The sequence below is a fragment of the Lissotriton vulgaris genome, chromosome 2_1 (genome assembly GCF_964263255.1).
Source record: "Lissotriton vulgaris chromosome 2_1, aLisVul1.2, whole genome shotgun sequence".
Taxonomy (NCBI): Eukaryota; Metazoa; Chordata; class Amphibia; order Caudata; family Salamandridae; genus Lissotriton; species Lissotriton vulgaris.
In genome coordinates this window covers 1145248734-1145275243 of record NC_141687.1, presented here as the reverse complement: position 1 = coordinate 1145275243, position 26510 = coordinate 1145248734, and the positions used below count along the sequence as shown (strand labels likewise).

General features: G+C 43.6%; 1 protein-coding gene across 2 annotated transcripts in view; it reads left to right on the top strand.

The window, feature by feature from the left end:
* The window catches only part of NKAIN1 (sodium/potassium transporting ATPase interacting 1), a 495005-nt gene that overhangs the window by 393214 nt on the left and 75281 nt on the right, over positions 1 to 26510 (top strand). For both annotated transcript variants that reach the window (XM_086956847.1, XM_086956849.1), the window contains exons 4-5: positions 22444 to 22641; positions 24442 to 24502. In XM_086956847.1, the coding sequence (XP_086812973.1) occupies positions 22444 to 22641; positions 24442 to 24502 (259 nt within the window). The remainder of the gene's footprint in view (positions 1 to 22443; positions 22642 to 24441; positions 24503 to 26510) is intronic.

Here is a 26510-nt window from a genome sequence, read left to right as displayed (position 1 = left end):
GCAGGGGGGCGAGTTTGCGTAGTTGCCTGATCAGGTTGGTACAGGAACCAACTACAGCAGATACTTGGTTGACCATCGAGAGTTCCTGGTCAATTTTCATCCCAAGACTCTTGACACTACGGCACGGTTTTGGGGTGGGTCCTAGTTCTTGTGGCCAAAATAAATAATTCCAGGGGGAAGTAGAGGTTGAGACTACGAGCACTTCCGTCTTATCTGGATTGATTTTCAGCAAATGGGACGACATCCAATTCACAGTAAATCGTAGTATGTCTTGGGCCAAAGACAGAGCCGATGGTGTATTATCGATACTCAGCAACAGCTGCGTATCGTCGGCATAGTTAAAGACTTTACAATTCATGTTTGCCAGGGACTCTATCAATGGTTGTAAGTACAGGTTGAATAAGAGCGGAGAGAGTGCTGATCCCTGCGGGACTCCACAGGCTAAAATGCCCACATCTGAGACCTGGTCTGCCAACTGAATCTTCTGCGTCCTTCCTGTCAGGAAAGCTGTTAACCATTTGAGGCCTTGCTCTCCTATCCCAAACCTAGCCAGTCTGTCCAGGAGCAGTGCATGGCTGACGGTATCAAACGCCGCTGAAAGATCTAATAAAATCAGGGCGCTTGGCTTTTTACCGTCAGCCATGCATCTTAGCTCATCTAGTACTGACAGCATTACTAGTTCCGTGCTATGGTGGGCACGGAAACCAGCTTGCCGCTCCTGGAGGAGGTGGTGAGATTCCAGGAGGGATGACAGAGATTTTAATACATGCTGTTCTAGTACCTTTGACAGAAATGGCAGCTGGGAGATTGGCCTGTAGTTCTTCAGGCTAGTTGGATCTGCTCCCAAAAGGGTAATTTCCCCAGTCTATACTGGGGAAGATGGGAGAGGCAGTCTGTGACAAAAGAGGCCACATTTGTGTAATGCTTTGTGGCAGAAGCAAATAACCTTGAGAAATCACTTAGGTGTACAGGAAGGCAGGGCAGAGGTCTCAGAGAGACGTGACATGGTCACATTTTCTCATCCGAGATACCTGCTGTACTGTGTGATCCGGAATATGCTGAAATTTATCAAGAGTCTGATTTGTTACTCCCAGTCACAAGTCTAGACCATGATTTAATACAGCCACGAGGAAATATAGACAGCCTCAATGGCAGTGTGTTCTTCTTTCAACCAGAAGGACGAGATTTTCTGACATGAGTTTTAGTGGCGATTCTGCCACTCCGGCATTTCCCGTTAGGCTGCAGTCTAGCAGGTGCTTTTTGTGGTGGATTCGCTGTTTGGTACCAAACATGCGCGGCCCCATGCAGCCAGTCTTGTTGAAGCCTCCTGCATAATGCATTTTGGAGTTAGTTGGAATCAGTGCTTGAAATGGAAAAATATAAGTGCAGGCACTCTGTAGCAGAGTACCTGCTTGGTTCTGAGAAGTGTTGGTACTCTGCAATTAAAAGTACCGCATTTCTCTTGAGAAGTGCCGGTACTCTCCGCCTCAAAATAAAAAAGTACCGGTACTCCGTACCGGACAGTACCGGACCATTTAAAGCACTGGTTGGAATATTGTTTGTTTCCAGTCTGCCTTACCTAGGAACAACCAAGAGACAAACAGTCCCTACGTGTGGATGCGCACAGTGCGACTTTTCAGTGCTAAATTTGTAGAAAGATGATTGCAGGGGCACATAGCTTTTCTTGGGATCTCGCTGCTGCTGCTAATGCTGAGACGTCAGATACCAAGGGCGTTTGTGCTTGAATCCACTTCATGCCTCTTTCTTCAGCCAGCCTACACTTCTTCTTCATCTCACTCCTGTATGCTCTTTTTCATCCCTGCTTCCTTCCTTTGTCACTGCTGTCTTGCATTTCCCTTACTCCATTTTCTGCCTTTCCCTCTCGTGACTTGGGACAAAATCTGATAATGAAAAAAATACGAATCCCTGTCTCCAAAAAAAAAAAAAAGCGGTTGCCCACAATCTGCACCTATTGACACCAGGGCTTATTTTATAAAATAAAATATATATGCACAGTTTGCCACGTGTAAGCCCCAAGCCGTGTTTAAATACTAATATCTCTTTGATCAATGTTATTGGTCCATCATTCATTAAAACGCCCAATTTACCACATATTTAACTAAGAACTGGAGTTGAAGCCCTAGTGCCCATATTAAATATTACTGGCCCAGTTATTGGCCCAGTGGGCTTTGAGATGCACAATTTGCCACCAATGGTTTTGATACAAATGAAACAGGGCACCCACAAGTGGTTTTTGATCTGGTGCTGCAGTCCGATCCAACATGCGTGCACAGTTATGCCAGCGCTCCTGCAGTGGAATAATGGAAATTCCAATCTTGACCAATTTTGCCTACACATCAAGCTTTAAAACACTTCATTTTGCATGAACTTCTCCCAAACCTTATGCCCTCATATATGCAATATTGTCCACAGTGTCACGCTATGCAAACGTGGGCCACATTTCTTTGCATTGGCTGGCCTCTTTTTGGTCCCAATCCAAACCTGGTACTGTCCTATGGTAAGCATATTTGCCCCACTTTGCAGTGCCACAGCAGGCCCACTGTAAGCTTAGCAGTGCTGCTGAGATGTGCCAGCATGACTTATTGAAAAGCATTGGCAAAGCTAATATGTCCTGCCTATGTGAGGGCTACTGGCGTTGATGATGTATTTTAGCCATTTTGTACAGCTTGGCTAAAAGTTAGTGGAGTGGCATAGAGGAGAGTGCGTATGGGAGAGTGGAGTACAGTGCCTTGGAGTGGAGTGGCGTAGAGTAGTGTAGAGTACAATGGAATGATGTAGAGTAGAGTGGTGTAGAGTGAGTGGCATAGAGTGGAATGGCATAGAGTGAAGTGGTGTAGAATGGCGTAGAGTGGATTAGAGCAGCATAGAGTGGAATGGAGTGGCGTAGAGTGGTGTAAAATAAAGTGAGATATAGATGGGTGGAGTGGAATAGAGTGGCGTGGCATGAAGTGGCATAGAGGGGCGTAGATTAGAGTGGAGTTGAGTGAAGTGGAGTGGTGTAGATTGAAATGGCATTTAGTGGCATAGAGTAGAATGGCATAGTGTGGCTTTCTGTGGAGTGAAGTATAGTGGAGTGGCATGAAGTTGAGTGGCATAGAGTAGAGTGAAGTGGCATAGAAAAGAGTGGTGCAAAGTAGAGTGGAGTGGTTTAGAGTAGAGTGGCGTAGAGTAGAATGGCGTGGAGTGGCGTAGAGTGGACTGGAGGAGCATAGAGTAGAGTGTAGTGACATAGAGTGAAGTGGAATAGAGTAGAGTGTCATGAAGTGGAGTGGCGTACAGTGGAATATCATAGAGTAGAGTGGTGTAAAATATTACAGTTGTGGGTATAAGTAACTAAAGCATCAATAGAGACGGCAGATAGGGCGAAAGCACCATAAATAAGAAGCCATATGCCTGTTTTAAAAAGCAGGAAAGCACATTGCACTTCCAGGAATAAAACGGAAACACTTATAAAATGAAAAAAAAGTGTGTTGCAAAAAGACGAGGAAGAACACATTTACCTGGTCCATGCTCCAGGGGTTGCAAGCCCACTGAATTGTTAACAATACGTCTAGTAGCACAGTGCATGTTAGATGTAGAGAGTTGATACTGTTTCATTAAATCTATCGTAGTCCAGCTGAGGAATGCTGGAACTAACCGCTGATAAAGGCCCCAATGGGACGAGGTGAATAGAGCAGATTTCCATCTGTTAAATTAGATCCGCCGGTAGGGCTGGCATCTAGTGTCTAACACAGCACTGGCCAACTTAAGTACTGCTTGCCCTTCACATTTTTGCCTTGACATCAGAAGTCTAGATTGAAAATCAGTAACTGAGTTACGCTCGTGCAAGGGATGCAGTCTTCCATACAGTTAGTGAGAGACTGATTCTCAGGGGGCATAAAGACATAAGATCTAAAGCCTTAACTTGAAGCAGAAGCATGTGTATAATTCTAACATTAAATGGTAGGAGTCTGCACTTGAGTGGCAGGTGGGCCTATAAAAATATACATATGAATCAACTAATTGTAATGTGTTTTTTTTCCCCAGACCACTCACCATTTCAAAATCACTTCACACTTTATTTAGTAATGTATTTATTTAGTTGTAGTTTTTTATAAGCGCAAACATATCCCACGAGGATAGCAAAGTACTTTACAAGTAACAACGTTTCCAAACAAAATATATTGGAAAAGTTCAAAGTAATACACTCTGAAACATAACACTATTCAATAACAGATTCAAAACTTTCTCTTGAGGAGAGAAATTATGAACAAAAGATCTCCAAGAGAGTGATGGATGCTCATGAGGTAATTTGAGGAGACCATCAGGGCAGGTTATGTATGTAATGATGCATGTAAAGTGTGTGTGACATTGCTCTACAACTGTAATTGTTCTTTGCCCAAGGGTAATTTGCACTGCTGTCACCTGTGCTGGTTATAGAAGGGCAGATTTATCATTGTTGTTGCCAGTCGATTGCGCCATGCAAGGGGGTGCACGGACAACACAACAACAAAGTCAGATTTATCAAGCACGCAAGGCCACCTTGTGGGGGGGCCTGCATGGCTTGATAAATTCAGAGTAACGCAATGCAGGGCAGATTGCTGTCTAGCATTAATCTGCCCCAGGGAGATGTTCCGTTGGTGGAGCGTGGGTGTTCCCACTTGTCCACCCCTGGATATTGGTGTATTCCTAAATTTACCATTACTGTTAGACCTGGGAATGCGTCAAAATGCTACGCCTCTCCAGGTGAGGCGTAACAAGAAGAAATAACGTTATTTCTCCTTGTTTATTCCTTTTTAGGTCTCGCCTGAACCAGCGCGGATGCGCTGCACTGCGAGGCTTCTAGTAAGGACTTCAAACTCCGACCACACGCCAGTGCGTGTGTTTTTTCACGCTATTGGCCTTTGCGTGAGGCGTCTTTCTAAGAAAGACAGCATGCAATTGGCCAAAGGAGGGTGCATGTCCAGCCTTCTCTCTCCCCTGGCCTGGGGAGCTCGTGAGCAAGCAGCAGCGCAGCCGGGCGCAAGACAGCTGCATACCTCACATTCCTTTCGCGGCCGTGTGTCCGCGCTTGTTTTGTGTTCCTGTCTCTAGGTTGCGATGTGTCTCGTCCCCAGGCTGTCTCTTTTTGTAAAAAATGTAACGTATGTTTGTTTGCACTTGGGTCTGAAATGTCTGTCTGCTCGTATACGGCTCTGCACCTGCAGATCTGTGTTTGTCTGGGCCTGTCTGTTTCTGTTCTTATCTGTCTCTCCCGCTCTCTGTGCCTACCCCTGTCTCCGTGCCTGGTCGTTACTTAATGTTCCTGCGGCACTGCTATTATTGTTCTGGGCATTCATGCTGGAGGCCAGACAGTGACCGGCTCCTTTCAGGCTGTTTCCCTTCCTCTGCTAGGACTCTTGTGCTTCCTGAGGGCTCCCTCTAATGGTATCTCTTCCGTGTTGGTTCAGGGACACACTGCCTTGCCGTCCTGCATGCTCTCTTCCATGCTCTGCTAGAATCAGTCTTCCTTGTTCCTGGACCACACACAACCCCATAGTGTGGGGTTTGGATCATACAGAACCCCAGAGTGCTGTCTCACGACCATACACAGTCCCCTATTGCTCTTTGGGTCAAGATATTATGTGGACCCTTCGTTTTGTATGTTCCACAACCCCGCAGCAGTCTATATTTCAGGATCCCATGTTGTATGTCAGGATTTCAAAGTAGTGCTGTATGTGTCACAGCCCACAGTACTGAGATTGATTGATTTATGAAATTCTTGAGCGAAAACTGACCCTGAGAACAGTATCTCATCACCCAGTCCATCGACAAGCACAGCTGTGTCAATCGCTTCTTCATCAACAGGATTAACAAAATCAGATTTCACATTGAAAACCGCATCAACATCCACCTCCTTCGCTCCACCCACCAGGTGGGCAGCCATAAGTCTTGTGTCACACACCAAACTTACCAACTTCCTGAATTCATTGACGGCCATCTCATATGAAGAGGATATCCAATCACCACTCCCTCAACACTGTCAATTTCTCCGTCATTTTGGAAACATTCCCAGAAGCCATAAAGACAACACAGATCCACCCGCCTTTGGACCCAGACAACCGTCGCAACTTTCATTGCATCACCCTCCTACCACTAATGGATAAGGCCATTGAAAAAGCAGTCTCCAACCAGTTTGAGTATCAGATCAACAAGAACAATCTCCTAAAGGACTGCCAGTCTGGGTTCAGTCGACTGCGTTATGTGGAATCCGGTACTCTTCAAGCAGTTGCTGATGCCACAATCATCACAGACAAAAAAACAAGAATTGGCATAGCCAATAGGTCTCGCCTTTGGGGCCCTATAAGTGCAACAGTTGATGATGGTGCACCAAGGGTATTGTGCTTGATAACTAAACACTTATAAGGTCCCAAAGACGAGACCTATTGGCTATGCCAATGCTTGTTTTTGTTTGCAGTTTTTTATAGCGCAAACTCGACCTGAATGTTAGTCATTTAGTAACCTTCACTAGTGTGCCTCGGGTGTGACCACGCTATTTCCAATTTCCTTTAAAACATCTTCTGTGAAAACTCTGAAACCCCTTTCCTGCAGTCTTTATTAAAATAATCTGTTTATGTACAAAAACCAGGAAAAAATAGGGGGTTATGCCCAAATTACCCTCATATACATGAGCACATTACATCAAAAGATGTGTATAAATAAGAAAAAAGTACAGAGGGATCGATTCAATATTTATTTACATGCAGGGATAAACTAATAACCCTGATGTTTCAAAATAATTTTTAGAAAAATGAATTTACAGATCACAATCACATATATACATATCTAAAGACAAGGTGGAGCACAAAAAAAGATATCAACAAAAGACTACAACAATGAAATACCCTAATTTGCATTCATCTCTACATATAATACAATATACAATATATACATCACAGGTACAATATCTACAAAGCAAATACACATCATATATGCCCTTAAAAAACAATATTACCACCTTACGATCGTTTTGATATAATTTAAAGCATATTGCATATAGCACCACAACACTTTAGACAAGTTACTCTTTTGCATAAAATGAACAAAAACAAGAACAACCAGCATTTGCAATGCAATAGGTCTAGCATTTTAGAAACTTTGACCTATTGGTATTGTAAATGACAATGCCTTTAATTATTGCAGGTGTTTTAAACACATAAATAAAAGGCATGGTCATTTACAATGTCAATAGCTCAAAATCTTGCAATTGCAAGACCCATTGCATTGCAAATGCTTGGTGGAGAGGTGTGGTGCAGAAGCGAGGGCTACTGACTTCGGAGCACAGGGTTCACAGGTCGATCCCCGGCGGCAGCTCAGCTCAGCACCATGTGACTCTGGGCAATGGCTCGAAGAATTTCCACGAAGGCCCCCAGCGCCTTGAGACCCGTAAGGGTGAGTAGGTCGTACTTTACAAATAATTATTTATGTGTGCAGCACACATTGAAAGAGGCAAATGCCTCAGAGCATTGTTTAAAAACAATCCTGTTTACAATGTAGGCACCCTTGCACCATGATGCAGGGGTGCTTTGTGTTGGGGCTTAACAGCCAAGGGTGCACCGGTGCATGGCAAGGACAAGAATGCACCATATGATGTTAAATATAGCTCATTCCTGCCCTTTCACGCAGCACAGCAAGTTGGCTTGCCACTTTGCATAAACAATTGCTAAATGTGCTTTTTGCTGTTTCTACATGTGATTGTACCTTGCACGGATATTACTTGTTCTGTACTCTGTGTGTGTGTGTTTCAGTGCGCGATGCGAATACTGCTGCTTTCTGTGCGGTTCATCGCGCAATAAACAGACCACGCAGTGTCAGCGTAAAAGGCCATTTTATTAGACCAGGCTGTGTAATCTGTACATAACAATAAACGTAAAACAGTTAATAACATCAAACCCCCACTCACACTCCCCTCTCATCCGTTTCACTCGTCTCACCTCATCACAAACCCCTAGAAGCTCCATACCATACTTTATTCCTGACCCTCAATCACTTGTCATCCAGCCCGCTCCTTGCGTCCTTCCGGTCATGCCTCTATCCGCCATTCGAACTCCCCCCCCAAGGGATGGGTGTGTCTGCTCTTGACCCCCCTGTTTCTTCAAAGTACCGCCTAAAGCAGCTCTGGCCTAAACTGGCAACGCTACAGACCGACCCAAAACCACACCTCCAATTGCCGGATGGGTGGGAGGCCTTTCTTTTCTCCCTCCCGATGGTGCCAGGCGCAGGAAACGGAAGTTCCCTTCCTCCCCTGCGCCTATATACCCACCCCCTAACTCCTCCCCTTCCCCTGCCTGGCTTTTTCTGTCAGAGTATGCGAGGAAAGCTTACTCTGGTAATATGTATGTATGAATGAATGAGTAAATAAATAAAAGATTTGTAAAGCACAGAAAGCTGTCCAAACAGTGCGCTAGAGGACGAAGAGAACAGAACAGTCGAAGGAATAGAAGTGCCAGTTAGTCTGAGTAGGCAACCCAAAGTTTTGAGATATTTTGGGGAGTAGGTTTCTGAGGGATCTAGAAAGAGGTCAGGGTGCAGAAATGTATTCCAGAACTTGGCGACAAGGGCCCTGAACAAAAGCCCTCTATGTATAGCTTGTGCAAAGCATGAAATAGATACAGAGTAAGCCGATAAAAAGTGTAAAGGGCGCAAAGCAGAGTGTGGCTGAATCAAATTGCACAGGAGGCGGGATCCAATTTACGTCTGTCCTTATAGGCGATCAGAAGGGCTTTACAGTGGATTCTTTTGTGAACCGGGAGACAATGGACCTCTGTGGTTTTGGAGGAGAAGAGAAAGTAGGTAAAGAGTCTGAATGAGAAGAACAGGAAGGAAAAGAATAAAGCTAATTGAAGGCGTGGCCGCAGACACCCACGTTAGCGAATGGTTGTAGCAGAGCTGCATGAGATACAGTGTTGAAGGCTGCCAGCACGTCTAATATACCAAAGCAGGAGCTCCGCCATTGTCAAGGATAAAGTTGCTATGTACAGCTAGAAGGGCTGAGTCAGTGTTGTGTTAATGTCTAAAACCTGATTGGGCTTCATGAAGAAATAAGTTAGATTCATGGTACTCTGTTAACTGGATGATTTTTTTTAAATGTCTTTATTGATTTCCAGATAACAATCACAGTTGCATAAATTCCCCCTGCAAATCCTCCTCCCTCCACGGAAGAACTCACAGCAATTTACATATGCATGACATGGGATCACAGGTGTTTCACAGTACATCATTGTCTTAGTAAATGTGCCATTGAACAGTCACAATTCACATCTATATCTCCCTCCACTTCTCAATCCTTCCTCTCTGTGTCATTTTGTAGATCCTCCTCTTGGGCGGTATCCTCACCCCCCATGTTGTAATTCTGTTTCTTCCATATTCCATTCCATGGCTCCCACCCGGTCTGTTCCTGGTATACATTTATTTCTAAATTGAGAAATGTGGGTACAAGACAAACTGTCTAGACCGGACCGAGAGCACAGCTATAGTAGATCTTATACAAACTGATTACACAAATTATTGTGAATAGGTTCAACTTCTTAAATGTAAAGAAACACAAATACAGGTGATCATTAGTTTCTCAATGAAATTAATATTCCAATCCTCATTAATGGATATTTTTCCATATGTTACACATTTTCGCTGTATTGGATCAAATCATTACTTCATTACTTTCATCATACATAACTCGATTATTCATGAGATACATAAGATGTACATAAGATGTAACATCAACTTTGTTAACATAAACACATGAATGCCGACGATTGGTGATTCATATGTTTATGTTAACAAAGTTGATGTTACATCTTTTGTATCTCATGAATAATCGATTTATGTATGATGAAAGTCATGAAGTAATGATTTGATCAATACAGCGAAAATGTGTAACATATGGAGAAATATCCATTAATGAGGATTAGAATTATAATTTCATTGAGAAACTAATGATCACCTGTATTTGTGTTTCTTTACATTTAAAAAGTTGAATCTTTTCACAATAATTTGTGTAATCAGTTTGTATAAGATCCACTATAGCTGTGCTCTCGGTCCGGTCTAGACAGTTTGTCTTGTACCCACATTTCTCAATTTAGACATCGAGTAGCACGCAAAAGACAGAGTAATACATGTTTCACTAAACTATTAGTTTGAGAACTATTGAGAATAGGTGTGCTAGTGACTATCTCCTAGTTCACTGTACATTAATTTCTGCTTCACTCCACATTCTGCCTGCACCCATCGGGCAGAGTCCTTGGTCCACTGCCCTTTGGTCAGTAGCTGACTGGTAATCCACATCCACTTCTTAGCTGCTGCCAGTCCCAGCTCAACTACTTAGATCATTACTCTTGGTTGCTTAGTGCCAGGATTGCGGCCCAATAAGTATAATTGTGATGTTGGATGCAGCGGAATTCCATTTGATGCATTCAATGCTGCTGTCACCTCTCCCCAAAAGTTCTGCATCCCTTGGCAGCCCCACCACAAATTTTATAGGTGCCCACTGCACCCCTACATTTGGGGCTGTTATCCGATGTGTTCTGGTCCATTCTGTGCAATAAGTATGGCGTCACATATACACTGTCTATACATTTATAATGAATATGTTTCAGTGTGGCATTGCAAGTGAATTTCTTGCAATTCCTTATGATATCTCCCCACTTTCGGTCTCCTAGTTCCTCCTCATATCTGTTTCCCAATGGGATGTTAATAGAATCATTCTTCTCTCTTTCTGTGGGATAAGTAGTGCATATCAGGTAACTTCTGATTCAGTAGATGTGTATCGGGTGCTTGGGAAAATCCCATTCAGGCTTTCCAGATTGCTCCCGCCAACCCGGCATGTGAAAGGAGGTATCTATTATCAACGCCCCATCTAACGCAGTAGGCTGCATAACCGATTAACCTGTCATTCTCATATAGAGCTCCAAGACATTGAAGTGTACACTCCCCATTCATGTTTCTGAGAAACTTTGGTAAATTGGGGCAAAATCCTGTATGCCAGGGGATCAATTTTTGCACATAAAGTAACTCACTCCTTCCCTGGAAGAGTTGTCCCATACCTCTAAAAATGTTGGAATGTGAATTGGTAATCCAGATGTTTTCTTATGGGAAAGTGTTAGCAGTTAAACCGGCCGTACCAGTCGCTGAATGATTTGGACAACAGGGTCCATTCCTCCTCATCGAACCCAGGGACTACATATTGTAACTGGGCTACTTGGTAGTACATTCTGAAATTCGGGGCCTGCGTGCCACCTGCATCCTACAGGAGTTTTACCCTTACTTACCCATTCACAATATAATAACCTCAACAGACTGTTGAGTCTGTGAACATATACATTGGGTGTAGGATATAGAGGGCGCTAGGGAGCACAATTATCTTGCTTAGGACAAAAGGCCCTCTTAGTGATATCAGCAACTTCAATCATCTATACACACTACACTCCAGGCCAGTCATCACAGTGCCCACATTGCATTCATAAACCTATGCAGGTTTAGCACTCAGGTATACTCAAGTATTTAACTGGGGTCAACTACATCTGTATATTGGGAGGCTCCTCTCTATTTGGGTATTCTGCATTTATGGATATAAAACTGACGTATTCACATTCAGCCTAAAGCCAGAGTAGCGCCCAATATACTGAATAGTGTCATATATCTTGCTAGACACAATTCCTAAGTAGTTGGGTTCCTAATCACCAGCATGTATAGGGATATGATTTCTGGCTCATCACCCAACAGTACAACATCACCCCCATATCTGGACCTTATCACTTGTACCAATCGTTCAACTACTAATGCAAAGATCAGTGGAGATAGGGTCTTGTCCCTCTTTGTACTGCTCATGTTACCTACCTTCACCCATGTTTAACTATCAGTATAGAGGAGATCCACCCATTTTAGGAAATCTTGACCTAGATCATATCTCAACAATGTGTGTTTCATGAATAACCAGCCCACAGTGTCAAAATCCATATGAGAGTCCAGGCTTGCCATTGCACATTGTTCATCTGTTTTGGATGTCTGTTCTATAAAAAAGAATGCTTTACGGACATTCGTAGATGTTATGTGTCACTTCACAAATCCGGCTTGATCCATGTGTATAATAATCTCAGCTGCCTTCACTAATCACCCAGCCAGGATCTTCCTCAATATCTTAGCATCTACGTTAATCATGGACAGTGGTCTGTATGATTCACACTCCAAGGGATTCTTCCCCAGTTTGGGCAGTCCCACTATTTGCGCTTTGCGGAGTTATTCTGAAAGGGTGCCCCTCTCCATTTCCTCCCTTTACATGGCCAGCAGTGGGGCATTTACAGATCTCCATATGTCTGGTAGAATTTAACTGGCAACCCATTGTTTCCCAGTACTCACATGTTTTATCTCCCATTTAATATATGCTTCCTCTATTGGGTTATTAAATGTCTAATGGATCTTTGCAGCTACCCTAGGTAGTCCTGCCTCATCTAAAAGAGTTGCGATCCCAGCCTCCTCTGCTGATACCTGGTTTGAGTATAATGTGGTGTAAAATTCCTCAAATCACTGGATAATATTGTCTTGTGCAGTGTGTTTGTCCCCTTTGGTGGTTTTAATAGCTACCACTGCATTACTACCTTTTACCCCCGTTTCCCAACCATTTCAGTAGGCGCAAAGCTTTATCCCCCTGCTCATGCTGTAATTCTGTATATATCCTTCATTCATTCATTCCCAGGCTCTCTCTTGTTTGTACCAGTTCTTCCACTAACTGTTGTCTGATGCCCAGGCTTCTGATGTGTGCAGTGATTGTCTATCTATTTCTGCTGTACATCTTTCCAGTCTGGCTATTGGGTGCCCCTTAGATTTGCTGACACCATAAGTTGTGCTTGTGCATTTTCCCCTTAACTTTATCTTGAATGCTCCACACACCTTTCCCGCCAAATCCTCCAATCCTGTTTTTATGACAAAGTATTGCCTCTATTGTGTCTTTCTTGAAAGCTTATTTGTGTAATGTCCAGGGTTGTAAACGCCACTGCTGAGTCAGATCCACATACTCGCGTTCCAATATCTCCATAGTAAGCGGTGCACGATCCGATAGTGTGCGGTCTGGATACTGAGTTTTCTCAAAGTCTGCAATCTACTCCAGGTGTGTGAGTGCACAGTCAATCCTAGAAAATGTTGTGTGTGGTCGAAGTTGAAAGAGTACCCTTGTAGGTGTCCATGTTCGGTACTCCAAAGCTCTAAAGGAATCAATGTATCCCTACTGTCAAGTAGTGCCCCATAGGATCTGCCTAGCAGTCTGATTGTGGCCCTTGAGCTTTCGAGGTTTCTATCCAGAATGCAATTAAAATCCCCAATCCATATTATATTAAAGTATAGTGTCAACAGTCATACTTTCTTCTCAAAGAAATCGAAGGTATCAATGTTATGTGTGTATGTGTTCAAAAATACTAAGGGGTTTCCTCATATTTCCCCAGCGATTCCCACGTACCTGCCATTAATGTCTCAGAAAGCTGTCTCTTCTTAAAAGGGGACACCAGACTCCACCCAAAGCATCACCCACCGTGGAGAGGACTTGAAGCAAGCATACCACAATGTTCCACCCCAAATATATAACCATATTCTCTAACATTTGATGAGATTCCTTAATGTTCCCAGATAAAGTCATCACTCTTGCCTGAGAGTATTGTGTATGTCCATGTCTCAGGCCCCTTTAGTTTCCTGTGACCTCTTTGTGTGTTTATTGTGTTTGTCCTTCTGTCCCTATCCCCACAGCCCTCTCGTGAGGCCAACCCCAACCTGACCTCCACAAGTGTTACACTGTGTACTATTACCCTCCCCCAACCAAACCTAACATAGCAAGTCTCCAATAGTGTGCAGCTCTATCGGCTCCCAATTGTGATTCGCCTCCATCTCCTCAAATACTAGCTCCTTTACGCTAAGAAGTGCGTTAAGTAAAGTGTGCACATATAGACCTCACAAAAGTTCCTCTACACAACATATTTTCAGTCCTACTGAAAACCGCCCCCAGCTCATTGGAGTGTGTCATGGGCCTGCTCCTGTCCATAACAAAGCACATTCTTGTCTCTATCCAGTGCGCACAGAGACTGTAAGTTACTATGTGACTCTACGTCCTCTTCACCCTCAATCATGCCGGGTGCAGTAGTGCTTAAGCTAAATTTTGTTCCCTGAGTTTCTTGTTTTACCTCGACAAACATTTTTATCCTCTTATGGGCCGCAATATCATGGTAGGGTAAAATTAAATCTTCTTTCTATTGTATTTGACTGATCCTTGCTGATGGGCCCCTGCCAGGATTCTTATTTTTTCCCTTGTAACGCTCCCCATTTTCATCCTAGGTGCCGCTCCTGGTTGTGGCTTATTGCCTGGTGTCCTGTGGGCCCTATCAATTTGTATTTCTTCCGATCCCTCCATCTGCATCAAGATGGCTGGTAACAGAGCCTCTGGGAATTGTTTCATCAGGGTTGTCTCGGTCCCCTCCGGCAGGCCTAATACATGAACATTATTATGTCTAGACCTGTCTTTCAGATCTGCCAGCTTTTCCTTCTGTGATTGTAATAATCTCTCCTGATCCGCCAGTTGACAGGAGTGGGATCTCAAGGTATCAGCTGTATCATCAGCCCTAGTGCTCATTTCTTTGACTCAGTCTCACATCTTTTCCATGTCTTGTCGCAATAGCACTACCGTGATTGCAACACCATAAATGTTTTCTCTATTTGCCCATTTGACATTTGCCCTTCAAAATCAGCTGTATTAGTTTGACTGTGTAGAACGACTCTGTGTTTCCAGAATGTGATGTGTCCTGGGGTGCTGCACTTGCTGCCATCTTTATGAATCTTTGAAACACTCCCCAAGCAGCTGTTTGACTTATGCAGTATTCGGATCAGTTCTATTAATCTGTGTTTTTATCCTGACACTGACCCCCTTCTCTTGTCCCGGGCCCATGCTTTAAATATTTCTTGCTGGCTACTTCAAAGCATCTCTATACATGTCAGTTGGAGGGACTAACAACCAGGCAGCACCGGCAGAGCAGTTGCCTCCACCTCGCACCACCCAAGACCTCCGCCCTCACCCTTTCTCGCCACCAGCAGGGCCTTATTGGCATTCCAGCCGCCAGGCTGCTCTTTACTTCGGGCGAGCCGTCCATTCTCTGCAGGGGGCCCTGCGGCAAACTCCATCACTGTGACAGTCAAGCTTTGCCCTCCCACCCCAGCCGCAGCTCAATCCATTTACAAAAGGGGGTGGTGATGAACAGAGTGTCTGAATTGAGCAGACCACTCTTACCCAGTCCAAAGATCAGGGCTTGATCCATCACCGTTATTTATCTCACTGCCCCATCCCAGCTCAGAACCTGGCTATATGCAAATCAGTCTGTCCCTGGCCCAGTGCATCATGGGAACAGGGCAGACTAAACTACCAAGCCAATTCTTTACCAGAAAGGAGACAAGCTACCGGGGACCGGTTTCTGGCATTTCAGCCTCTTCGGCCCGGCTTGCTTGAATCCTGATGGAGCAGTGAGAAAGGGACTCATGTCTGAGTATACCCTGCCACACCTATAGTGGCCAAAATCGATTTACAAAAGGGGGTGGTGATGAACAGAGTGTCTGAATTGAGCAGACCACTCTTACCCAGTCCAAAGATCAGGGCTTGATCCATCACCGTTATTTATCTCACTGCCCCATCCCAGCTCAGAACCTGGCTATATGCAAATCAGTCTGTCCCTGGCCCAGTGCATCATGGGAACAGGGCAGACTAAACTACCAAGCCAATTCTTTACCAGAAAGGAGACAAGCTACCGGGGACCGGTTTCTGGCATTTCAGCCTCTTCGGCCCGGCTTGCTTGAATCCTGATGGAGCAGTGAGAAAGGGACTCATGTCTGAGTATACCCTGCCACACCTATAGTGGCCAAAATCGATTTACAAAAGGGGGTGGTGATGAACAGAGTGTCTGAATTGAGCAGACCACTCTTACCCAGTCCAAAGATCAGGGCTTGATCTCTTGACTGGGTGAGAGTATTCTGTTTAATTCAGAGACTCTGTCCCTCACCACCCCTTGTTGTAAATATTTTTGTCCACCCTAAGCGTGGAAGGGTATACTCAGATGTGAGTCCCTTGCTCATTGCACCATCAGGATTCAAGCAAGCCGGGCCGAAGAGGCTGAAATGCCAGAAACCGGTCCCCGGTAGCTTGTTTCCTTCCCAGTGTAAGAATTGGCTTTTGTAGTTTGGTTTGCCCTGTTCCCATCATGCACTGGGACAGGAACAGACTAATTTGCATACAGCCAGGTTCTGAAACTGGGATGGTGCAGTGAGCTAAAAAACGGTGTTGGATCTAGCCCTGATCTCTTGACTGGGTGAGAGTATTCTGTTTAATTCAGAGACTCTGTCCCTCACCACCCCTTGTTGTAAATATTTTTGTCCACCCTAAGCGTGGAAGGGTATACTCAGATGTGAGTCCCTTGCTCATTGCACCATCAGGATTCAAGAAAGCCGGGCCGAAGAGGCTGAAATGCCAGAAACCGGTCCCCGGTAGCTTGTTTCCTTCCCAGTGTAAGAATTGGCTTTTGTAGTTTGGTTTGCCCTGTTCCCATCATGCACTGGGACAGGAACAGACTAATTTGCATACAGCCAGGTTCTGAAACTGGGATGGTGCAGTGAGCTAAAAAACGGTGTTGGATCTAGCCCTGATCTCTTGACTGGGTGAGAGTATTCTGTTTAATTCAGAGACTCTGTCCCTCACCACCCCTTGTTGTAAATATTTTTGTCCACCCTAAGCGTGGAAGGGTATACTCAGATGTGAGTCCCTTGCTCATTGCACCATCAGGATTCAAGCAAGCCGGGCCGAAGAGGCTGAAATGCCAGAAACCGGTCCCCGGTAGCTTGTTTCCTTCCCAGTGTAAGAATTGGCTTTTGTAGTTTGGTTTGCCCTGTTCCCATCATGCACTGGGACAGGAACAGACTAATTTGCATACAGCCAGGTTCTGAAACTGGGATGGTGCAGTGAGCTAAAAAACGGTGTTGGATCTAGCCCTGATCTCTTGACTGGGTGAGAGTATTCTGTTTAATTCAGAGACTCTGTCCCTCACCACCCCTTGTTGTAAATATTTTTGTCCACCCTAAGCGTGGAAGGGTATACTCAGATGTGAGTCCCTTGCTCATTGCACCATCAGGATTCAAGCAAGCCGGGCCGAAGAGGCTGAAATGCCAGAAACCGGTCCCCGGTAGCTTGTTTCCTTCCCAGTGTAAGAATTGGCTTTTGTAGTTTGGTTTGCCCTGTTCCCATCATGCACTGGGACAGGAACAGACTAATTTGCATACAGCCAGGTTCTGAAACTGGGATGGTGCAGTGAGCTAAAAAACGGTGTTGGATCTAGCCCTGATCTCTTGACTGGGTGGGAGTATTCTGTTTAATTCAGAGACTCTGTCCCTCACCACCCCTTGTTGTAAATATGCAGCTCAATCCAGCCTCCCCTTTTTTACTGTGGGTTGTGCCGGCCACTCCCCACACCTCGTTTCTGTTGTGTACCTGGACCTTGCAGGCCGACCTTGTCATAGCTGCAGCCCAGGGTTCTCCCGTCTCTTCCCAGTGAGTACTGCCGCTTGGCCTTCCAGTCTTCAACGGGGCAGATATCACCAATCTGGGTGAGGGAGGGCACCGCAGCTGCTCCTCTTGTGCGCTGCCTTACCTCGTAACTTGAATGGTGCATGGCTGGATCCTTCCTTTCAAATTGCAAATCACTAAGCAATGTAGCAATGCTTTACAAACCATTGACCAGTTACCAACGGATGTACCATGTTACAACGCATACCATTACAACTACCTACTGTTACAACGCGACCATTACAACGCATACCATTACAACGCATAGCGCTTTGGGGTGCTGGATAGTGGTAAGTATAATCTACTATTCTAACTCCAGTCCCCGTGGACCCTAGGGAAGGTGTTGGATAGTAAATTATACTTATTCCCTATCCTAGAGCGCCCCCCAGCGCAATGCGTTGTAATGGTATGCGTTGTAAAAGTTGCGTTGTAACAGTATTGCGTTGTAACAAATGCGTTGTAACAGGTGTATACCGTTACCAACTCCCAGGTTGAGCACTTAACTGATTTTCAAAGGGGTAGGTGTCCTGTTTGGTCCCCTACCCCTGTGTGAATCATGGTTGTAGCTTCTAGAGAAGTAGGCAGTGGTCCAGGGAACCACTGCCAATTCTCACTAAAGTTGTACAAAATTAAACACTTTTTTTTTAAACCAGCCCAGTTTCCTTTAAGAAGCTCAATCTGCTTTAAAAAAACAAATGTTGAAATATTTTCACAGGGATAGTGGTCTGTTCTCTCTCCATCCAAAATAAAGATTGGGATTAAATATAGCTATCTCTTCTGTCTCACACATAGCAATGTCAGCATCATTCTGATTGAACCCGAGGAGAAGGACATATAGTCAATAAAGTCACAAGATCTTCAACCTCACATGATTAAAAATAAATTCCTTGTCCTCTCAAAATACTGACAATTTTGACTTTAAATCATCAGTGCTGATTCCTTAAAATCTACTGTGTCATGCCTGTTCACCAGATTATTTGCAAAATATGTGGATTCAACCCCTACTTATGAAGCTTCCCTTGGATTTTTTAATTCCAAATATTTGCTAGCCTATAATTTATAGCAAGGGTTTCCAACGCAGGTCCACGAGTGCTGGATCATTGCAAGCGTTTCAGTAGAAAATTATGTCATTGAGCCACTATGTTACTTAGTCCTATTGAGATTAAGTGTAGGAAGATCCTTTTAGTAGTATCCCCAAAATCTGACTTTGCTCCAAACTTCCTGAATCTCCATTGATACCCTTGGTTTGTGGCTAGAGTTTTGAAAGACCAATAGTGTCATTTCAATGTCAGTCGAACATAGATGTTAGTTGTCCAACATAGGTCATGGAGGGCAGGGCCCATGTTAAATTGTTAATTTTTTTTAATATCCACATGATATGCCTTTACATACAAAGGATCTACACTGAACTCATTTCCAGAGTCCATTGTTGATTGTTTTCTTTTTTAACTTTTTAAAATTAATTTCCTCAATGGTGTATAAATGTCACATACAGAAAATCAGCTGATAATTAGAATAATACACCATACAGTTATATGAAAAAAGACAGAAACAGTTGCTTCAAACAGCGATTATGATAGCGCTCCCTTACCCTCCCACCCCTAAATCCATCGTTCTTTTGCCCACTACGCCACCCCAGTTTTGACCGGGCCATATGCAAATCAGTCTTGACCCTGTGCATCATGGGAACAGTCCAGCCCGAACTGCCAAGCCAGATCCTCCCTGGACCGGAAACAAGCATCGTAGGATATTTTAATATAAAACATATATTGAACAGTATACTTGTTCATAAAGAGAGAAGAAATATGTGGCTTGACGTACGAAATACTGGTTGCAATTTGTAATCAGTATTTTTCCGACCAGCTTGGAATCTTGAGAAGAAACCCATGTACTAATAGGTCGATACACAAAATTGCCCTTCGAAGTGGATCGCAATCTAACCTACATCATGAATACTAATCCAGTAGGTCACAACTTGCAACTTGGTACAATGGGGTGCTCTTACAGAAATGGTGACCTGCTTGGGTCAACAAACAATCTTGTCTGTGATCACATTTAAGTAAAGTTAACTTTTTGCAGCCTGTTTTCCTTAAAGAAAACAAAGCTGTGTTAAAAAAAAAAAACAACTTTACTTTTATTAAAAGCGTTGTCTAAGAAAACGCAGTGGTCCTCTGGACACTTGCTTACTCCCTAACAAACCTTTTTTTAATTCTCATAGAGGAGAGGAGTCCCAATGAGGGGAGTGGCTTACCGCTTCAGTTCGGTAGTTGATACATTTTCAATGATTTGTGGCCAGATTTCGGTTGCAAAAGATGGCTACATTTCCAAAAGAATCACTGTTTCGAATTAATGTCTATAACACACCCCTTCGAAATAGCTAGTCCTTATGGAGTCGCAAAGCCATTTTAAGAATCTGTAATATTTTGCTGACTCCTTAACCCCTTGACCGCGGCACAAATTCTGCTGCGGTGCTGGGGATTTAATGAGTGGGCGTGTTTCGGATTGCCTCCAGCCGTCCTCCGCACATGCCCACTGTGACGTCAGACATCCGGGGGCTGTGTCCGATGCACGCAATGAGTTAAAAGGGGGATGTACAAACTAAAACATGTTGTTATGGTGATACAAAACGACTGTTTGTGACCCTAAAAAGTGTTGCTTATCAGACCCATAAGTACTAATATTGCTTTAGAAAAACTCATCAAAATATGCTGCATTCCCAATAAGTTTAACAGAAAACAGTCAAAGATACTTAATACATATTGTCCCAAGTTATTATAGGTTTCATAATCACTTGAGATACTGTGCCCTGGATGTAAAATAATGTGTTTACATTATATAAAGCAACGTATTTTCTTACCAAATTCGTGCTATATGCCTTTTCTCTTTCCGACATCTCCTTGCCTTCAATTATTGTGATTGTGCAAATATGTATTAAGTATCTTTGACTGGTTGTCCACAAGAACCGTTGTTTTCTGTTAAACTGTAAAGTACTCTGTTTCCGTGTGAGTAGGGTGTCCCTTGTTTTTTCATACACGCATTCCCAATAAGGGCAAATGTTTACTCCCTTTGTTTTAGGGACAACATAGTATTGACGTCAATATGTTTATAAAAATTTCACTTTGAGTAATTACCAACCTGCTATACACATTCCACTGCACAAAAACTAAGTTAATTTTGAGCCAACTTAATCCAAATATAAACTCCTGCAGAAGGGGAAATTTAAGCCATATCACTGTTTAATCACTGCTCATTCTTTCAAGAAAGAATTCTGTTCACATTCTCTGCTCATCGTTCCTTTGGACATAATTGTGATATTTTGCTCATAGTATTTTCTTGTTAGAATTCCAATGTAATATTGGAGAATATTACAATGTAATTGACTGATTTGCATATGCTTGCTTTTATCAGTTAGCCACTCTGCTATTTACATCCGGGTGTCTGAAAATCTTGGAGCTTCAAAGTTTTCAAGAGTCCCTCTATCATTCCAATACCTTTCAGCAGTACAGTGCTGTCACCACTTAGGATTTTAAAACACGTCTCCTAATGGCAAATATATGCCAGTTTCATAAACGTATAGATACCTCCTGACTGCAGACACATCAAACTACCACCTAGTCAACAACATCCCTTTCAGCCTGCTACTTATATACATAATTATATCAGACCAACTGGGCACAAAAGCTCCTTACATAGATAAGGTTGATTTTTTGGAAAACAGAGTTGAATCCTGAATGACTATATACCTTTAGAACACCTGTGACCATCTAAACAGTTCGAAGAGGATAAATCACAGTAGAGAGAGAAAAGGTATATAGGTATAGAGGCGAATAAGGCTGTCTGTTATATGTGGATACTATAGATCACTTAAGGGGATCTAGTTATAGAATATAGTGATGCAAAAATGACCTGAGAGACAACCATTTCTAAACCTGAACAAGATAGCATACAAATATCAAACATTGCATGTGACAAGGTGGTAGTATGGGTTTTTTAGGTTGCACAAGATCAATTTTCAGGCATCCTAGAAGACATCTGTAACACTTCTGGTCCAACGACACATCTGATGGCATATGCCTTTGGTAAGGTATTGCTTACCTTGACCAATTGATTATGTTAACCAAGAGAATATGTAGGCGAGAGTGCTGAGTACCTGTACTGGTATAATTGATGACGATGGCACTGTGTTTTCTGTAGGTGGCGTATTAGATCCTCCCCCAGGGGTGGGAGGAAGAGTTAGGTATTTCCTCTGCGCACTCAGACAATCAGACCTCACTTCAAACAGTATACATATATTCTCTACCTGCTTGCTTTATTTGAACAACAAGCCAAGAGTTCTAAATTACCCAATATTACAACTCAGTTGAGTGAAATGTGCATACAGATTAATTGCAATTAGTCCAAATTTAATTTAAGGCTCATCCTTAACTATGAGTAACCTGTTATTAAGCATTTCTGCAGCTGTGACATGAAAGGTAAATAGACCGTTGTGTTGCTTAACATGGTTGATCCTTGGGGGTTGCACTGCCCCAGTGGTGGTGTAGAACTAGAATATTGTTGCCAAAATATTATCTGGAATAAATTAGTGTCTTTCACAAAAGAATCACTCCCTAGAATTAATGATAGCACATTTACAGTTTTTGTAAACAATATTTAGGACAGTATATTTCTGTTAGATGATCTTTCTGTGTATGATATTCTGATATACAACCCTGTAGCATATGAGTCCCACGGTTGCATTGTCTATAAGTGTACCACATTTGTGTGCAGCGGACGCGGTGATATAGTGCTCTTCTCACCATGAATCTCTTTTATGTACTCCATCTCTACAGGATCGGGACTTTATCATGACATTCAACACCTCGTTGCACCGCTCTTGGTGGATGGAAAACGGGCCTGGCTGCCTGGTGACCCCAGTAGTGAACTCTGACCTGGCCCCTGAGGACCACCACGTCATTACTGTTACTGGCTGCTTGCTGGACTACCAGTACATTGAGGTGGTCAGCAGCGCGTTCCAGATCTTCCTGGCCGTAAGTTAAATAAGTCTCTTTGGGGTTTCATTATTATGTAGTCATGCTGAAATTTTAAAATATACGTTTGAAATATGAATCTTTATATTTATTTATATAAATAATGATAACTTGTTACATAGCTACATTTTCATAAAAGCAAACTTATTACCTGTATAAAGGTTTGTTTTAGGCAGGGAGAGGCTAGTGAGAGTGAAGGTGACTAGGAGGTCAAATAGGAAAGACACAAAGCTCATACATCTAGTAAACAAATAAAATATCAAGGTCTTTAGGAAATCTTCCCATATTTACAATCTATTACAGGAGATTATCTTATAGAAGGTGTTAATAATTAATGCATGTCATCTTGTGATCCCCATTCTGGACCATAGGAGTCAAAGGAAAGTTGAACATGGGAATGGAATCCACATATTAATACCATGGAAGATACAAACTTTTTCTGATGCAATGGTTTTCCCTGAGCTAGTGGCCCTAGTGAAGAGTGTGCGCAGATTGAATGGCCTCAATAAAGAGGGATTCTGCATTTAAGGGCCCTATTGAAGAGTGATCTCAAGTCAAAGAGTCAGAATGAAGAGTGCTTTCAGGACTCACACCGCTAATGAAGAGTGATCTCAGATACAAGGGTTAGAATGAAGAGTGGTCTAAGGGAGTAAGCGGGACGAGATCTTAGGTCCAAAAGAAGAGGGATATCAGTCCTAATATTCGGAATGAAGAGTAATCTCAGACCTAGGGTGTAAGTGATATCCGGTCTAAGGTTCCAAAAGAAGAGAGCTAGTTCCAAGGGCAAAACTGAATAAGTATCTTAAATCAACAGGTCTTAGTGATGAGTAATGCCTGATCTAAGGGTCTAAGTGGCAGGTAATCTAGAAACTAAGGGTTTGAGTTAAGAGTGATTCCAGACCTAATGGTCTGAATGAAGAGTGTTCAGATTTACAGGCCCAATGCCAAGTTAATTTCAGATATCCGAGCCCAAGTGAAAAGAGTTTATAGATCACATGATGTTCTGAAAAGTGACCTCAGATTCTAAGGGTTCTAGGGATGAATAATTAAAGATTTAAGGGTCGTATTTAAGAGTAATCTAAGGGTAGATGAACTGTGTTCTTAGACCTAAGGGTCCAAAGAGTGATTTCAGATCGAAAGGTTCAAGTAAAGTGGGAGCAAAGATCTATGTGACTTACTTAACGGGCCTCATTGAACTAGAGATAATAACTAAGAGTGCTAAGGGCAATAGGGCATTAGTGGAGAGCACTCTTATACCTAGGTCTGTTATTAAAGAGTGCTCGTAGATTTTGGGGTTATGGCGAACAATGAATGGAGCACTAAGAGTGTTAGAGAAGATTGTTACACACACTAGTGCTATGACAAATATTTCTAGAACCAGAAGGTTCACAAAGAGTGCTGTTAGAACTACGGTTATTAATAAAGTTTGCTTCCCCTTCCATGCTGATGACGGCCCTCGTCCGTCATGCATCACGGTGGGCGTGTGCGGATGACGGTTGGGGGCCGTCATGAACCCGCCCACTCATTAAAACGGCCACACAGGCGCAGAATCGCGCCCGCGCCCAAGGGGTTAAAAGTAGCGCCCCCTGATGCTTCTAAAAAGCGTATGCCAAATCCTTTGGCAAATGTCCATAAAAAAGCATGACTGGTGAAGCGAGTACAAGTCTGGCAGGCGTTACTGAGTGCATCTGCTTGTGTGGTCCATCATGAGCTATAACTGCTCCTGGCCAAACTACTGTTTGTGTTTAATCAATGAATTGTAATTATCCTCTCTCTTTCTCTTTTCTTCTCTACCCATAGCTTTTCGGGTTCGTCTATGCCTGTTACGTCAGCAAAGTCTTCATGGAGGAAGAAGACAGCTGTAAGTACCCAAGCCATTGTTCCCAGGGCCTGCAATCAGTGGCATTGTGAAATAATCCAGGCAGATTAGGCTCGGTCATTACCTACAGGACACTACAGGATAGCTGCTTTCGCACTGGAAGGACTATTAAAAGGGAAATTGAGCAGTGGGACCGTTACAACTCTCCACCACCCTGAAGACACAACAGCATCTAGTACAGCTGTGAGGTGCCCCCCATCAACCACTTAAAGAACTGTGTGGGGTGTCATTTAGTCCTGGACACTATAGAGCACATTGCAGCCCTAGACACTGGACACTGTTGGTACAACATGCATTGCTGTACAACAGACGGGACAGTGCCTATCAATAGATCTTGGGTTTTTTTGCCATTAGAGGGAGGTAGGACATATTTTATGCAGCAGAGGGGTGATTTTTTCATTCAAACTCAGAAATTAGGACACTTTGTATTCCTCCATTTCTGTACAGTACAGTGCCTGAGGTCTGCGTGCTTACAGGCTCTGTGGGATGAGGTAGAACTCCTTGTACCAAACATATAACAAATGGAGAGGTCGCAAAGACCCTTATAGACATGTTGCAGGAAGTTTCCCTGGCAAGACAGGAATGTGAAATTTCCTTACTTTGAGACAAGCTCTTATAGATAAGTTGTGAAAGAATCTGTGCAAAAAAAGGTATATTGTTATACAGCATCAGTCTATTTCAACACTCTACAAGGATTTTGCAAAGATTTTGCTGCTTCACTCAGACTCTAATCTCGTTACACTGGCTTCCCTTGAAACACAGGGTGGTTTTTAAAGCACTGTGTGTTGTGGAGTTTTTTATCGCACTGATAAATCTCTGCAAGCTATTTAATCCTGTGAGAATTCTTTGGCCTAACTCTCGGTTACTATTTTCCATCCCTCGTGTTGAGAGAGCTAGGACGGGTGGTTGGTCCCTTTCCTTGCCTGGAGCCTAGCTTTAGAAGGACCTTCCTTTGAGGACCAAGTCCACTATATGCCACTTATCCTGTAGGAGGGCCTTCAAGGCTTTTCTGTTTTGTTAATTGCACATTGCTGCCTCTAATCTGGGCTACCCCCCAGCGCCAAGATGCTGAAGTTGGCGAAGGTTTTTCTTACAAATTCAATCCATCCCACAGCTCGTGGAAAAACCGAATGCCTCCTGTTGGAGGCACGTGTATCGAAAGTAATTGGTGACTGGTGTAGGGAAGCCCTTCTTGCCCGTAGGGATGTGCTATCAGTAGAAGGCTGAACCTGATGCCAATGGAAGCCCACCATAGAATGTAGAACACAGGCGAGCTCTGCCGCTCCTGCTCAGGGAGCAATGGTGGCTGTTATCACACAGTATGGACGTGTTCTAGGATTGGACACTGGTGTGTCAGACATTAGAAGCTACCTGAGAAGTGACCTTCCAGCTATTTGACACGAAGTACCAGGTGAGAATGCCACATTCAATGGCTCTGCTGCGGCTTCGAGGGATATTATCCAGGCGCAGGTAGCAGTGGCTGTCCCATTAAGGGGGAAATGGAGATTAGGTAAGGACAGCCTCACCACCTTTGAAAATGGTCATCAGCATGGGGGGTTGAGGCCCCCACAGTCAAAGGCTTCGGAAAAGTGGCTGGGTTCGAGTGGAAAGATAGGAATGTGGAACTGGAGGTTCTTTAGCTCACTTCGCCACCCCAGTTCAGACACAGCTATATGCTAATCAGTCTTGACCCTGTGCTTCTTAAGGGAAGAAATGGCTCAGCAGTTCGGGCTGGACTGTTCCCATGAGGCACAGGGTCAAGACTGATTTGCATATTGCTGTGTCTGAACTGGGGTGGCGAAGTGAGCTAAAGAACGATGATGGATTCAACGAAGATCTATTACTGTTGGTGAGTGTCTGAAAAGTTTCAGCGCTCCGTCCATCATCTCCATGTGTTTGCTTTGTTCACCCTCAGTTGGCAGGGTATGCCCAGTCGTGGGTCCTTTGCTCACTTTACACGTTGCCACTAGATTCAAGCTAGCCTGTCTGA